The sequence below is a fragment of the Gopherus flavomarginatus genome, chromosome 2 (genome assembly GCF_025201925.1).
Source record: "Gopherus flavomarginatus isolate rGopFla2 chromosome 2, rGopFla2.mat.asm, whole genome shotgun sequence".
Classification (NCBI taxonomy): domain Eukaryota; kingdom Metazoa; phylum Chordata; order Testudines; family Testudinidae; genus Gopherus; species Gopherus flavomarginatus.
The window spans coordinates 286011330-286026972 of record NC_066618.1 but is presented as its reverse complement, the minus strand read 5'-3'; the positions used below and the strand labels follow the sequence as shown (position 1 = coordinate 286026972).

The 15643-nt window shown below is 41.1% G+C and overlaps 1 protein-coding gene across 3 annotated transcripts in view; it reads left to right on the top strand.

Annotated features, from left to right (window-relative positions):
* NDRG1 (N-myc downstream regulated 1) overlaps nt 1-15643 on the top strand; it is a 59478-nt gene that overhangs the window by 3107 nt on the left and 40728 nt on the right. For 2 of the 3 annotated variants that reach the window (XM_050941064.1, XM_050941063.1), the window contains one exon: nt 10324-10402. The exons of the other annotated variant lie outside the window; for it this stretch is intronic. In XM_050941064.1, the coding sequence (XP_050797021.1) occupies nt 10340-10402 (63 nt within the window). In that variant the 5' untranslated portion in view covers nt 10324-10339. The remainder of the gene's footprint in view (nt 1-10323; nt 10403-15643) is intronic. 3 annotated transcript variants of the gene reach the window in all.

Sequence of the window (15643 nt, the reverse complement as noted above, 5' to 3'; positions counted from 1 at the left end):
AAAGCAGAACTCTTGTGCTACAGGTCTAAATGAAGTATTGGTGCTAGTTCACTTAAGTGGGGTTGTATTTTTGAAAACTTATTAACAAATCTAGATGAAAATCAGAATTTCCATTTCAACATTTGTTTTGGAACAAAACATCTTAATTTTTTTCTCTGAACAGAAAGTTCTATTCAGTTTGGAAACATCACTGTTTTGTTTAGATGTTTCTGATTTGAAATGTTACAATAGTTCTAAACAATGTTTTGTTTCTTTGAAGAAAATAAAAACACTTTGGGTCAGTAGTAATGATCTGTGTCCACCTGAGCTGCTATGGTGTCTCATGCCTGTTTTTTCATAGGTTGGGCTCCCCAGCTGGACTACATCTCCCATGATACACTGTGGTCTCAGGATTTGAATGATGAACAGTAGTGGTTCAACTAGTTATGGAACCACAGTGCATCATGGGAGATGTAGTCCCGTTGGGGAGCCAGGCCTATTAAAGAGACTAAGTTCACAAGGCACTCAAACTACAACTCCCATGAGACACTGCAGCAACTGACAGATCAATGTCAGTGTTGATTTGACAAAAATAAGTGTTTTTTTAATTTGGATCAGCTCAAAACAAAATGTCACTTTGATTTTCCTGACAAATGCAAAAAACTTACCTATGGTCTCTCAGAGCTGGAAACAGAATCCAAGTGGTTTGAGTCCCAATCCAGTGCCTTATCCAGTAGACTCTATTGTCTTCCAAAACTAATAAAAACTGCACTTAAGATTTACCAATCACAGACATATGCATCTTGGGGGTGCCTTTCTGGAAAGTTAATTTTGTTCTCTTTAGCTCAACGTGTGTCCTCTCCAGAGTCTAGAAGTTTCAGTTCTATGGGTACATCTTCACTACCCGCAGTATCAGCAGGTAGCAATCGATTGCTCGGGGATCGATATATCGCGTCTAGATGAGACGCGATATATCTATCCCTGAACGCGCTTATATCAATTCTGTAACTCCACCAACCCGAATGGAGTTGCAGAATCGACAGGGGGAGCCGCGGACATCGATCCCGTGTTGTGAGGACAGTGAGTAATTCGATCTTAGATACTTGGACTGTTGTGTATCTAAGATCGATTTTCCCCTGTAGTGTAGACCAGCTCTATGAATCAAATAAAAGAACCTTGGAAAGTAAATAGATAGAATTAGTTCAGACCATGCCAGCATGCATTACCAATGAGCAAATCCTACTTGAACAACAAAATAGAAATTGCAGAGTGCTTGAAGGAATATTATTGTGGTAGCAGTGAGATAACATCAAGCAGTAATTGCATGCATCAGTCATTGAAATAATGAATGACTGACTAAATAGTGATTTACACCTCTACCTTGATATAAGGCTAGGGAGCCAAGAAATCTTACTGTGTTACAGGTGAAACCATGTTATATTGAACCTGCTTTGATCCACCAGAGTGCACAGCCCCCTGCTTCCCCCAGCACTGCTTTACCGCATTATATCCAAATTTGTGTTATATCTGGGTAGAAGTGTATTTAAAAACAACAGGAATCGTTGTAGTCATTTTCAGTTTTCTGTAGTTCAGGTCTAAGTTTCACTTTCTTTTTCCCTTAAATAATAAAGCATGTTTGAACAGAAGAGTACTAAGAACAAAATGCATGCAATTATCAATAACCACATTACTTCATTTTGTTTTGGCAGAAATAAGTAATGTTAGAAAATCAAAATTGCATGTATAATATTAATCGTCCTCCCGTCACTGCCTTATAACTAATCATATTTGGAAGTCGATTGGTGTTTGGCAAATTTGTACCATCATGTCATGCATTATACAAGAATTTCTCAGTGAGTCTTATTGTTTTATAGCAAAAGGAGGAAGAAATAGTAAATTCCATCCTCTTAAAAGCTGTACTTGAGTCACAATGTACTTCTCAGAGGTGCATGTTTTTTAAAAAGAAAATAGTTTCCTTGGCATTGGAAACATGTGAGGTAGCCTTAGTCTTTTTATATAAGGCTTGCAGTGGACAGCAACACCCTTTTCAAATATTGCTTTGGATGCCAATGAAGATGACTAAAATCTGGGTGAGGCCACTTGAAAATCAGACTCAGTACCACTGATTACTGAACACTTCAGTAATTTTCTCAAAGCACTCTCCTCCTTATCCTTCTGCTTTCTGCATTATTTGATCAAGATGAAGTTAACAGTTGGCTGGATGTAATCCCCATAGCCAATTCTGCTTGGCTATGAGGCTTGGTAGAATTAGATTTTTATAATTTTGTTGGATAATATAAATTATCTTTAAGCATTTATCATTTAAAATCGTTTGCCCACCTGTACATTTTGATTCTCAATGGAAATTTTTTTCATGGGTTTGTGCATGGTGAAATGACCCTTCCTGAGACAATAAAAATCTAATCTTTCCGTTTCTATTCATAAATGTGTCCATCTTTATTTTAAAGTATGCTAAAGGAATAGCAGCAGTAAGAAGCAATTCAGAACTATTCCTGAATATGTATCACTTCAAATAGTTGTATCTGAATATAACAACATAAATAGTGCTTGATTTTGGTGGGCTCTCCACATTGACTTCAAGAGTAGCAGGTGTCCTTGGGCAGGAGAACATGGGTCATATACATGTGGGCATTATATTTCTCAGTCTTGGGTCCTTTAGTCCCAAGAGTAGAAGCAGCCCCTACACCTTGAACTAAAGTCAGTTTCCACTTACTCTTGGGTCAAGTGGATGGTGCAGGATCAGGCCTGTTCTTCATACTCGCCTAACAGAATGTTGCTGTCTTCAGACTATCCCCAGTTCCATAGGCCAAATTTGACTTTGTATAGCATCGATATACAATGTGTTTGCTGATGTAAGACTGAGTAGTCTGGTGATATTTTCCACAGACATATGTTTGAACAAAGCAGGATGCATGTGAATTTTACAGTTCTGATCTTAACGTGTGGCAGACAACACTTCCTGTGTTCCTTTTGTTTTGAGTTACTTCCCTTTCAGTTGTTAAAATTCTATTAAATCTTTTTCATTTGTCAGTAATAGTATTTCTCTGCATAGCTGGAGACCTACTACACAGTGCCTTTCAAATAAACACTACTTGTTACAAACAGAGCAGACTTCTCATACATGAGCTAAAGAAATTGGTGGCAGTAATAACTGATTCTCTGTGGAGTAGCCACTAGAGAGGGATGTGGCACTTTGCCAGTGGTTTGCACAACTGCCTGACAACAATGAAATGCTTTAGAGTCATGATTCTTGAGTTTTCATCCTGGCTCTAGGAGTGCTCTAGTAGCCAGAACAGGTGGACAGAAGTAGGAGTCTGGAGTACTATTTGTTAATAAATAAATAATGCTCCAAACCCTTTGATGGTTGAATAGTTGAATTTCACTGAAAGCAGAGTCAAGCGTGATTTGGTGCATGGCAAGGTGTATGAATCTGCTTATTGATTCCAATTTTGCCAGTAGTGACCATGTGCAACTTCAGATTGATATTTGGTTGCTTGCTAGGGTAGATGGGACTCTGCTGTATAATAAATTGTTGTACCTCCAAATTTCCACCCATCTGTGGAAAATCCAAGTCACAGCTTCCACATCAGTGCACTTTCCCTTAGGCTACATGGTATCTTGAAGCAGAGGGTGGATAGGAAAGCAAGCAACAGGAAGGTTCAGAAAGTTAAGGAGCAAATATAGAACAACTTCTCTGAAAGTTTCCATTTGCACATGTTCAACAGAACTAACTATGCTGAGTTTAAGAGATTTATCATGGGAGCACAAAAAACAATGAGCAATGAGTTCTTTGGGCTGGATATTATGTGCCAATGCCAGATTCTCACCTCCCAAACCAAGCCTCTACTCTCAGCTCACCTATCGTCAGGGATCCCATGGTGGCCAGAGGAAATGCTATGAAGGTAAACTGAAAGCGTTTTTCAAGAAAACCAGACATCACAAGCTGGGAGAAATAAGCCACCAGCCAACCTCAGTGGTGCCCCATCCTCCATCAAAGCAGGCCACTGCCTGAACAGAAGTGTCTTGTCCTTGAAGCTGAAAAGAGAAATAAGGAAAAAGAGGACTTTCTCCCAGCAGGCAGCTGATGTGCCAGGAAATGTCTGCACATGCTGTGCATGGATCTGTGGTTCCAGGATCAGACTCCTGAATCATCTCAGCACCCATATGTTAATCTGTGGTAGAGATCATCCTTGAATCTAGGGATTGCTGATTATGATCTCACCATAGTACCAATAATTCAGTCAATACATAGAAAATATGACTTCAGTGACCAGTCTTCCCACATAACACAGTGAATAGTCTAAATAGTTTGTTCAAAAAGTATAGGCTGACGCTTGTGCATGAACTATCTGAATACTTATTCATAATTTTTATGGCAAAATGCTTTCCAATTAGTCACAAACATTGAAAAATTATTTTTTTCAGATATCTTTATAAATACCTCTAATGAAAACTGAACTACTTGGGAGAATATAACTTAAATTTTGCAGTACTGCACACTGGTGCTTCCATTCATTAAACTCCTGTATTCTGTAGTTCAACTGAGATGGAGTTTTTCTAAAGCCCAAGGGCCCTGTGCAGTTAAGACAGTGATGGTGTTAACTCATTATTAATAATAATTTCATTGCCATTTGTGGGTGACTGGTATACAGCTCACATTGTTAGCAGCAGGAATAGTCTAAGTGGCCCTGTAAAAGGCTGACAGTGATGCCTGTTTGGACATCATGTACATTTTCTTTGTTTTTAGTGTCAAACAATTGGACTTTTGTCACTTTCCCTCCATTGATGAACTTGCTACTAGTTTAAGGATTCTCATCAGTTTCAATTACCAACTTTTGTGAAGTACTAAGGATGTTTTAGAACCTTAATTTAACAATCTATCATGCTGACCCATATTGTCTTGCTGTTTACCATGTCCTCCTCTATCAGACTGTATCCATCACTCTTCTTATGCTTAGACTATAAACTCTTATGGGGCAGATGGTATCTTTGTTTTGCTTTTTGTGCAGCACCTAGAACAGTGGTTTCAGGTCCATTACTGGAGCTTCTGTAGTACAAGTAGTGAACTATTCTGTAATGTATACATGACACTTAAGCACATATCATTCAAGAGTTGCAGAATTGTAAGTAGTGAGCACTATTCCAACTACTCACAGCACTGCTACTGCAAGCAGCACTAGTCCTGCATCTTGGAACACTGTCTCACTATATATAATTTTAAGTATTATCTCCACTACAATCAGTGTTATAGCAGCTGATAGATGGAAATTGCCTTATGAACTGGTCAGTCTTAAGTCTTTCCCATGCCTTAGATTTTCATTCTTCTCTCCCCCCCCTCAAAATCAGGTAACTAGGAAGAGAATGCAATTTAGGCAAGGGTAAATTCAGCTGTGTATCTGTCACACCAACTTCTTGCTTGTGTGACCTCTGAATACTCAGCTGTACTGAAGCTAAATTACACATCTTGTAGCATAAAATGTAGTCCATTAAAAGATTTGGAATGTGGGGGGGGGGGACCTTTGGCTGCATATCTTGACTTTTTCAGTGTAAACCAGACTTCGAGCAAGGGCTCCCTTAGAGCATAGGGTCATCCATTCTGCACTTAACTAGGCTGGCCAACTGTATCTGTTTAAGCTGGACCAGGGTCCACTCCTTCCCATTCCTACTATCTCTTGCTTCACTGAACTACTGGAGAATGGAATGGTTGGTCTGTTTTGGAGAATCTTGAGTATGGATTGCAGTCTTTTCTTTCATGAGCAATTCCTGATTTGTTATGTAGAAGATCTCTAGGTGACTAATATTAGTTCCTTGCTTCCATAGCTTTGTGTAAAGTCAAGCGTGGTGATGGTAAACTATAATTATCAGTGCACCAACACAGTTGAGTTATGTATCTTTCCTGCCCATCATAGAGTTCTGTGGGTGATTTTGTGATTGTAAGCCCATGTCCATGAGGAGCAAGGGATTACTAAACTCTTCAACTGCTGAATTGTGTAGCATTTGAACGCTATCACTGGAACTGACAAGATTTTTTTCCAAAGGAATGATTGACTTATCTGAGGTATCTAGGGCAACACTTTGTCTGTCTAAGGGCTTGTCTACATTGGCACTTTACAACACTGCAACTTTCTCACTAGGAGGTGTGGAAAAACCCCCCTGAGCACAGCAAGTTACTGATGCTTTACAGCACCGAGTAGACAGTGCATCAGGACTGGGGGCCACACTCCTTGTGGAGGTGGGTTTTATTTTTAAGAGTGCTGGGAGAACTATTTCCCAGTGCTCTGCCACAACTAAACAAGCCATGTTAAAGCACTGCCATGGCAGCACTTTAACGTTGCCAGTGTAGACTAGCCCTAATAGAATGTCTCTTCTTTTCTTCTTTAGGAGACCTATAATGTAGATCCTTTGCACCAGTATCTTATTGAAGATGAAGTTGCACCAACACACAATGCCCTCTTTGTTAGCATAGTATGTATTTTAGAGGATTGCTGTAGCTACACCAGTGTAATGTAGATAAGGCCTAAAAACATGAATGAGATTCCCCCTTTTTTGTTGGAGCCTCCATTGTAATGGATGAACTATGCAAGTTTCCTTTCCTGTTCCCCTTGCCTTGCCATAAGCTAATGTGATTCTGCTCCTGCAGGTTGGCAAGCACTGATGTCTGATCAATTTTGAGAAGACTCTGTTCTAATAATTAAGGTGCATTAAGCCTTTAATTCTCCTCAATTGTGTGTGAGCCTTTTGAAATTTAATCCTTTAACTTGGCTGGAATTGCATCAAATAACCAGGTTCAAGTTTGTGGGAACCGTCTGCTGAATATGTTGGCAGGATGTTCAATTAATAAACCCAAAAGCTGACCTGGTGAAGTGAAATGAAAACTTTGAGGTTTTTTCCCTAGTGCTGGCAACTTTACACAAATGCTTGCAAATATAGATTAACTTTGTGTATTGAGCCCTTGGGCAGGGGAAAACTATTTTGATCCAGGAAAGTTATGCCATTACATCAGCTACTAGCTACAGTGTAGTGTTAGAGAGCAACACAAAGCACCTATTTTAAACATAATGAAACTTGCAGTGAACATGTGTAAAACCACTTTCCCCAAGCAACTTTCTTTTCAGACAGTAAATACTGTTTGTGCAACTGGTTCAAAGACTGAAGGACAATACTATGCCAGTTAGATCAGGAATATTGGCTTTTGTTGAAAATCTTTCAAGTGCTCTTAATTGATAGAAGGAAAATGTACTAAATCAGATATGCCTGAGCTGATGCAGAAGCATGATCCAGTAGATTTCCAGAGATCAAATCTTGTTACACAAAGCTTTTTCTCTTTAGAGCTTCATAGAAGTAGTGGAGAAGCATGTTGGTCAGCACTTCCTAGCTTTAGATTTTACTAAACATAATGTAACAACTTTGAACTATTGTAAAAACAATCATTTCAGTGCCAAAAGATACCTAAGGTACTCTTTCTGGCATGGCTTTTTAAATCCTTTGTTTTCTGTTCTAATGTCCTGGAAGCCTAAACCATTCCATGTAAAAACTTGTGGGTATTTCTACCACAGAAATACAAGTTGTGATGTGGTTCCCACTTAATACTGGGAAAATGCAGTCTTGCATGCATGTCTTCATGAGGGACTGTGAAAGGCATTACTTTTATGAACTTGAACTGAAACTAATGGATTTGTAGCAAAGCATGACAGTTTTGTTTTGTTTTTTGCACTCTTCAGTCCATATTGTAGAATTCAGTGAAAGGTTAACTTTATTTCACAGTATCCCAGTTTTAGCTAGATTTATTTTTTGGCCATCAGACAACAGAAATGTCTCTAGCTTTTAAATAGTGCATTTATTGTGAACAGTAGCTGACTATGTATTATGGATTGCATAGATTTCTGTTCAAGGTTTCCTAACTTTCTCTTGCCTTCATTTGCTGTTGCTTGTAACTGACACTACTTTTTTAGATGAAATTTTTTATTCCTAGTCTCTGCCTTAGGTTGAAACTCTTCTGAAAAACTTAAGCAAAACTGGTAAATCCATTTTAGAGAACAAGATTGAGTGGAAAATAGTTATGCTAGTAATTTTTTTGGTCTCCTGACCACTTTGAATAGCTTTAGTATGTCAGACTGTAGACTTGGTGTCAACTCACTGTCATAAACTTGCCTAGGCTGTTTCTTTCACCATGTGTATCTTCTTTATTCCTCTGCACTTCTACATGCAGAACATAACAAGCATCTTGTAGCAGGAGCTTTCTATGCTGCCTTCCTCCGTAGCCCAGTTCTCTTAGCATCCTGTTTCTTCTACTTATGTTGTCCCAATTACATCCTTAGCCCAGTAATTACCACCCAGGTGTTCATAATTAAGGCTTTTAGTTGCAGGTATTTTTAGTAAGTCATGGGCAATAAACAAATTCATGGCCCATGACCTGTCCATGACTTTTACTATATTTCCCTGACTAAAACTTGACAGATGGGTGTAGTGGTGGTGCGGTGGGTTCCCCACTTGGCTCTGTGCTTCCCTCTGTCCACTGCAGCAGCAGACTCTGGGTGTGGGAGGAGGCAGGGGGTTGGGCACAGGATGGGGTGAGGCGGCCTCTAGGTAGCACTTATGGGGGGGCTCCCTGGAAGCAGTGACATCCCCCTTGCTGAGCTCCTGGGCAGAGGCATCGCCATGCAGTTCTGTGTGCTGCCTCCACCTGCAAGCACCACCCCCGCAGTTGCCATAGTCTGCAGTTCCCAGCCAATGGGTTATGCAAAGCCATCGTTGTGCATGCTGCCTCTGCCCAGAACAGCTTAGTCACTTCTTTGCCTAGGAGCTGAGCGAGGGGGATGTCCACTTCTAGGGAGCCCCCCCCGGTAAGCATCACCCAGAGCCTGCCTCACCCCAAACTCTGCTGCTGCTGGGGGGGATGGGGGTCACAGTGATCCAAGACTGCCCCAGCAGCAGCTGGGGTGACTGGTGCAGGGACTGCCTGAGCTGCCCCTGAGCCAGGTGCACCAGCTGTTGCAGAGGTCACAAAGTTACAGAATCTATGACTTCCGACAAACCCGCAGGCTTACTTGTAATCCCTGAATAGAAAATAGTTGGTTTCCTCCAGCTGGGCCTGCAGTTTTCATGCTGTAGAAATGTCTGACCAGAGTGCTTGCTGCTACTAGCACTTGATCATACTTGGATTGAAAGCTCCTTAGGGTGGGGCAGACCAGTGTATCTAGTATAGTGAGGTTTTCTCCTGGTGCTACCAAATACGAACGACTTAATCAGGAGTTTGGAGCAGAAAATATGGAACTGAAATTTGACAGATGGATAGTTTTCATAGAGGATACTAAGATTCCCCAAAGTCATCCAATTTGGATAATTATAATCCAGATTCCTAAATTCTAGAAACTTGCTATGCATTTGCACAGCTGAACTTGTTCAACACTTGCTGCTTCATTTTCTGGAAATCCCATCACCACTGCTCAGGGTCAAGTTTTAAACTGCCTGTACCAGCCTATTTTCCCACATCAAAAAAAATTAGCCTAGGTGTACTGGTCTGGGAACCAGATGACTTGAGTTCAGATTGCGCCTTTACCACTGTTAAGATTACTGTGCACTTGGTGTCTAATGGAATAAATCCAGAATTGTATCCACTTTTAAGATTGTGCCAAATCCATATTCTTAGCTATGCTGTCATCTAAGAACAGAAGTAGGAGACATTCCCTTTCCACAACCAGGAACAGAATGCAAGTATCCTGATTCCCACCTTTCTTCTACTGTCCAGCAAATAGCAGTGTGTTACACCCCTCTTGTGACTGTCTGCATGGAGGATTCCATTAGCTAAAGTGGTAGAGTTCTGTGCTGTGAATCTGTCCAAGATTCAAAAACTGCTAATAAGCAGGATTGCTTATACATGTACTAGATTTGGTTCCCTCCCACTCCCATAAATATAGAAAACTACATGGGTAAAGCCTAATTGGGGGATGAGGATGGACGGACAACTAGGGTTACAAAATCAAATATTTGAATTGGGACATATCAGAAGTAATTACCCCTGCCATGCAACCTTGATTCTGACTCCTTGTGCATATACTTTGATACACCCTTGAGTGACATGGACACATTCTATCTTTTGCTATAGAATCATTGCCTCACTTCTGTGCAGTGTTAATTGATTTTTTTAACCTTCATATTCTACCTAGGAAGGTGTGTGTGTGTGTGTGTGTGTGTACTTCCCAGCAGATTCACAATTTTTAATCTGCGACTCTAGGAGGTGGGAAGTGGTCCTTCCCTCCTCCCATCTGTTTAAACCTCCTTTGTATAAAATAACAAATGCTGAAGCTTTCTTGATCTTTGCAGATATCAGCTACTAACCATGTCGACAGAGCTCCAGGATGCTCGCCTCGCAGAGGTGAAACCTCTGGTAGAGAAAGATGAGGTAATTTTAACTAAACAGTTACATGCTGTAATCTGGAACTTGCTTGAATTGCATTTTTTTCTTCATAGGAAAAATCGTTAAATTCTTAATCCTTTTAGAAAAAAGCAAATGTTGGGTATATGGAAACACTGGGGGCTAATCTTCTGTCTGAAAATAATCAGAGTAGGATTGGGTGGTGTTATCCAGTCCTCTAATTAAAAAACCACATATACTCAATTTTTTTTGCCCCTGCCTCCTTTGGTGTTGGAAATGTCATACAAGTGATGCTCTGACCCACAGAGCGAGGAAGGTTGTCATTCTCTTTTCCTTTCAGCTATTCCTCATGCTTAGGGCTGGTCTGCATAATTTTTATGCTACTTTGACTATCTGTTTAGAAACTGATAATTATATTGGTGCAATCCTCTAATGTGGATGCAATTATATATTTGTATATATTTACTGATAAATTTACAGAAAGAAGCTGTACTGGTAGAAGCATTTTAAAACAGCACCAAAACTGTGTAAATGCACCCTTACTCTGTTATACCACTCTTTCTACTTTAAGAGTAGTAGTCTTCCCCCATGTATTGAAGTATTTTTCAATTTACTCTTTCGTCCACAGCATTTAAGTTTCATGGCCATCCTAATCATGAATAGCACTAGCACTCAGTGTGCTTCAGTGGCTCTGGTTCCACATTCTATTAAATATTCTAGATCACCTGTATACTTGGATGGAAAGCACCAGTATTCCTAGGACATCTCATCCCAGTGATCCAATGTCTCAAAGACATAGGCCAGATTGTTCTGTTAATCTGTGCCATTCTAGGCAAACAATTTTGCCTTCTTTTTCTGAGTGGAAAGTTTCTGTAATGGGAATACATTCTTAGCAAATAGTTTGCTATTGCCTGTGAATGGATCTCTCAAATTTGCCTTTCTTAAGGGCTTGTCTACACCATGCAACTTTTAGCAACAAACAGCCTTGTTGCTGAAAGTCAGTGTGTAAGTGCTCTGTGTCTGCACTTTTGCCAACAAAATACTTCCAGCCCAGTGGCGTAGCCAGGTTCTAACATCGGAGGAGTGAATGTATTAAAAAAGGTGCCACCCAACATATCAAATTACTAATTACATACTTCTAAATTCATTATACATATTTTGTATTAAAATAAAAACACAAGAACGATCCAGCCATGGAAGGGTTTGCACAGCTGGTATTTTGCAGGAGAACTTTAGATTATACTTTAGATTCTAGAAAGTAAATGACAGATGACAGTAGTTTATAATTGTCACAAATTTTAAAAAAATACTGACCATTTTTTCTAGTTACTTATTTCATTTTAAAATAATCAATGAAATGCACTTTAGTATTACAAGCTATTATAAATAAAGTCACCAAAAAGGCATGACGGATACAAGTTTTATAAGAATTGGTGAGCAAAAATCTCATAGCTTTTCGGGTTGGACAAAGTAGTAATTTCCCTTAAAGTAGCTTTATTCATGCATGTTCTTTTTTTTAAAACAAGACATCTCTATGACACAGGTTGGCATCTAACACTTTTGGAACACTGAATACTGAAAGTTAGGGTTGTTAACCAATTTAAGCTGTACACATGCTGCTTAATTTGTGCAAGAGTTTGCCAAGGCTGAGTCCCAGCACCTGTAGGCTTGGTAATTTGTAGCCCTGGTACCTTTGGGCTTGCTGTGTCAGTTATGAAAGTAACAAAAAAAAAAAAAAATGCTTGAGCCCTGGCACCTTTCATTACGAATTAAGCACTGATCTAGCAACTTTTATTATTCTTTTTAGAGCCTCACCTTGTAGAGGCCTGTGAGTATGAGAATCTCGGCTATCATTAATAACAAATACAAGATACTAGCCCTCATGGGAGAGGGGCAAGCTAGAAAACAGGAACCCTAAAAGCTCAAAAAGCAGAAGGCGAATAAAAAGAACCCCAGTTGTATTTTAAAATCTCATGGATTTTTAAGCCAATCTTGTGATATTTGGGGGCTTGCCTCAAGATTTTTTTTGAGTGCTTAGTATTAGCATTAGTAAGGGAATCACTTGCTTGTCAAGGCCATCCAGGATATATCCCTAAGAAAAATGGCCAACAATGGTTATTTTTTGGGAGACCTGGCACCATAAGATGTTGTGTGGTAAGTCACAGGCACTGCTCAGAAACCAGGAAGGGTGAAATCCTGCCCCTTCCTCCATTGAAGTCAATGGCAAACCTCACATTGACTAGCTCCAGTGCTTGGGGGGAGCCTGTCTGTGCTGATCAAACGCTTGATGTGCAGCAGGGTCCTAACGCACCACCTCAGTGCAGGACCTTGGGCCCCGAAGGGCATGCCTTAATATAGGCCAGGTGACCCTTTGCATGGCCCCATCAGCCCCATGCAGATCAGAACAGAGTGCTGCGGGGCCTACTTCCAGTGGGGACAGGCTGGGGGAATGTGCTTGGGTGGGGGCAGGAAGGAGGCTGCGGTGTGGGACATTGGGTCAGATGGAAGAGTACTTACCTACAGAATAACCAACGCCATATTCAGCAGCACCTACTGTAAGCTAGGCATTTGTTGGAGGTCTCCCCTATAAGTCCTGAACCTGGCCAAACCATGCTAAGGTTGAGAGAGCTGACAGGATGCCAGCCAAAGGTAGTATTGTTGTAGGCAGGCAACTTCTCGTTTGTAAAGATTGTCTTCCAATTTTTTCCCTACACTGCCCATCCTAGAAATTCCACTAAACAATTTGACTTGAGCAGAGAACAGTGAGGTGCTCTTTGGTTCTTTGAGTCTCACTTTGCCTAGTACAGAATCCCTGCACTTTGAGTCTGCACTTTGAGTCCCTGCAAACAGTGTCTCACCGCCTGCTTGGGAGTGCAATTTAAAGGAAGTTTCTTTTTAGGAAACTGTAGTATAATTTTACCACTTGACTGCTGATAAATGTGCTGCCATGTATACCTAGGGCATTCATCTTTTGTGCTGCTGCACTTAGCAGTTATGGCCCTGCATGTCACTGATTTTTGTATCAGCAGTACAGTCAAGGAGTTACAAGATGGGACCTGTTGTGAAGGGTCTAACCATATGAGATTTATACATGAGTCTATTGATTCAGAGAACTTGGGCTAGCATCACAGATTTCTCTCTTGCACGTGCGCGTTCTCTGTCGCACACTCAGATGTTGGTGACCTTATTGATTAGCATTAATTCAGACAGTCTATATAGTGGAGTTGTTTTCCATGTCCAGGATTGGTCATCTGAGTTGGGAATTAATGCCAATTCTTTGACCCTTTCTCGCACGACACATAATTAACAAGGAGAATTAAAAAACCTGGAACCAGAAGTTAATCAGTCATGTTTCTGACACTGAAAGGTAATCACCTAAAAGCCTTTGAAAAACTAGGCAGACTTATGCCCAGTATCTTTAGGGTTGCCAGCTCTCAAGGATTGTCCTGGAATCTCCAGGAATTAAATATTAATCTTTAATTAAAGATTGTCATGTGAGAACCTCCAGGAATATATGCAACCAAAACCAGCATCCCTGTGCCTTAAACCTGCAAGTCCCCTATTTCTGTTTGGAGAGTGTTAAATCTGTTTTTTTTCTGTGCCATGTTGAAAGCTTCCCCATTCATATTTTCTCCTGTTCTGCAGTGATTTACAATAATATATTAATAACAAAGACTCTGCTTTGGCAAAGCAGAAATGGTTTAATATGTGAATCACATTGCTGCAGGATAATTAAAATAAAAGGCTTTCGGACAAATGCCAAAACGTGACCTGCTTAATAACGATGGGGGAAATCAGGTCACTGATGTTCTGTGTGATGTGCATGTTATGTATATTTGTGTTAAAAGCTAGAGCTGACTTACATCGTCCAGGTCAGCTATGTAAATATAAGACTGCAATGGCTCAGGAACTCAAGATGCTTTTCCTCACAGCTTGTAAGAGCTAGTGCGGGGGGTGTGTGTGTGTGTGTGTCCGAAGCCCCCGCCAGGCAGAGGCTGCAGAGTGAGCGGGGGAGCAGGGCAAGGAGGAGCAGGGCAGGCAGACAAGGTGACCCTGCAGCAGTGCTGAGTTACCTCCACAAGCCTGCTGCTCCTCAGCACCCCCCACTGCCGTACTGGGGGTCTGCGCTGCTGCCCCTTCCCCTCCTGGCAGAGCCCACCCCTGCTGGGGCTCAGCTTAGCAAGCTGGGCAGCTGCAGGCAGGCAGGAGCTGCTGCCTCCTCTAAGCCAGGCAACCAGCCGCTGCTGCCTGCAGCCCAGAAGTGAGTCAAGCTGGGGATGGGGGCCGCATGGAGCCGAGAACCAGCCGGCAGCCACATGCAAAACCTGGCTCTGGACTCCAAATCAGGAACCCAGTGCTGGCTGCACAGAAAGGCCCTGCTTTTCGGAAATGTCCTCAGAGGAGCAGCTGCACCCCTGCTTCCCCCCAGCTACGCTACTGTTCCAGCCCCCTGAGCAGCATTAGCTTTGTCATCAGGAGAGTGCTCCTGCCAGCAAAACTGCATTCGCACTGCCACTTGAGCAAAATTTGGTTTTCGTGAGGGGCACTTTTTTAAATACCCGTGAAAGACAAAAGTTTTTTCAACAACTTTGCAGTGTAGACATACCCTGAGTCTTAACATGTGGCTGTAACTCCTGGCAACAGTAAATCTTGCACAGCTTTCTGCACTATTTTCCATGCTTGAACTCTTAATTCCTATATTTGTAACTTTCATCCACCCACCTTCATTAAGCTTAGTTACACACCTCAAACTTTGGAAATCCACTCACAAACCATTTTGTTTCAGTTGTGTTAAAATAGTTGTCTATTCTCCTTTATTACGAGAAATGCTTGCATGAAAACTATTTGGAATCTGGGTAAGAGGAGCAGCTCATCTGTTCAGGAATAAAGATCCTCTTTTCATACTTTAAATTCTCGGTTATATTTGCAAGAGGAGAAGCGCTGAGCTTTAATGTCTCACCACTGAAGTCTCACCTTAAGCATGTATTTCTAAAAGGTGTTGACGACATCTCTAACAAAACACTGCAGAACTCTCTGGATCTCTGTCATGGGCAGATGAAAAATTGGTCTTATTGAGCCAGAGGACTGTAGTACATGCTGTGACCCAAGATACTACCTTAGTTCTAAACACACAGTCTAAATAACACACAGGCTCTCTGGATGCATATTTACCTCCTTTCTAGCTCTAGAGTACCACAAAACCCTGTGGTGAATAAATGAATTAGCTATGCTTTCTAACATTAACATTTCTAGAGCTATCTGTGACAT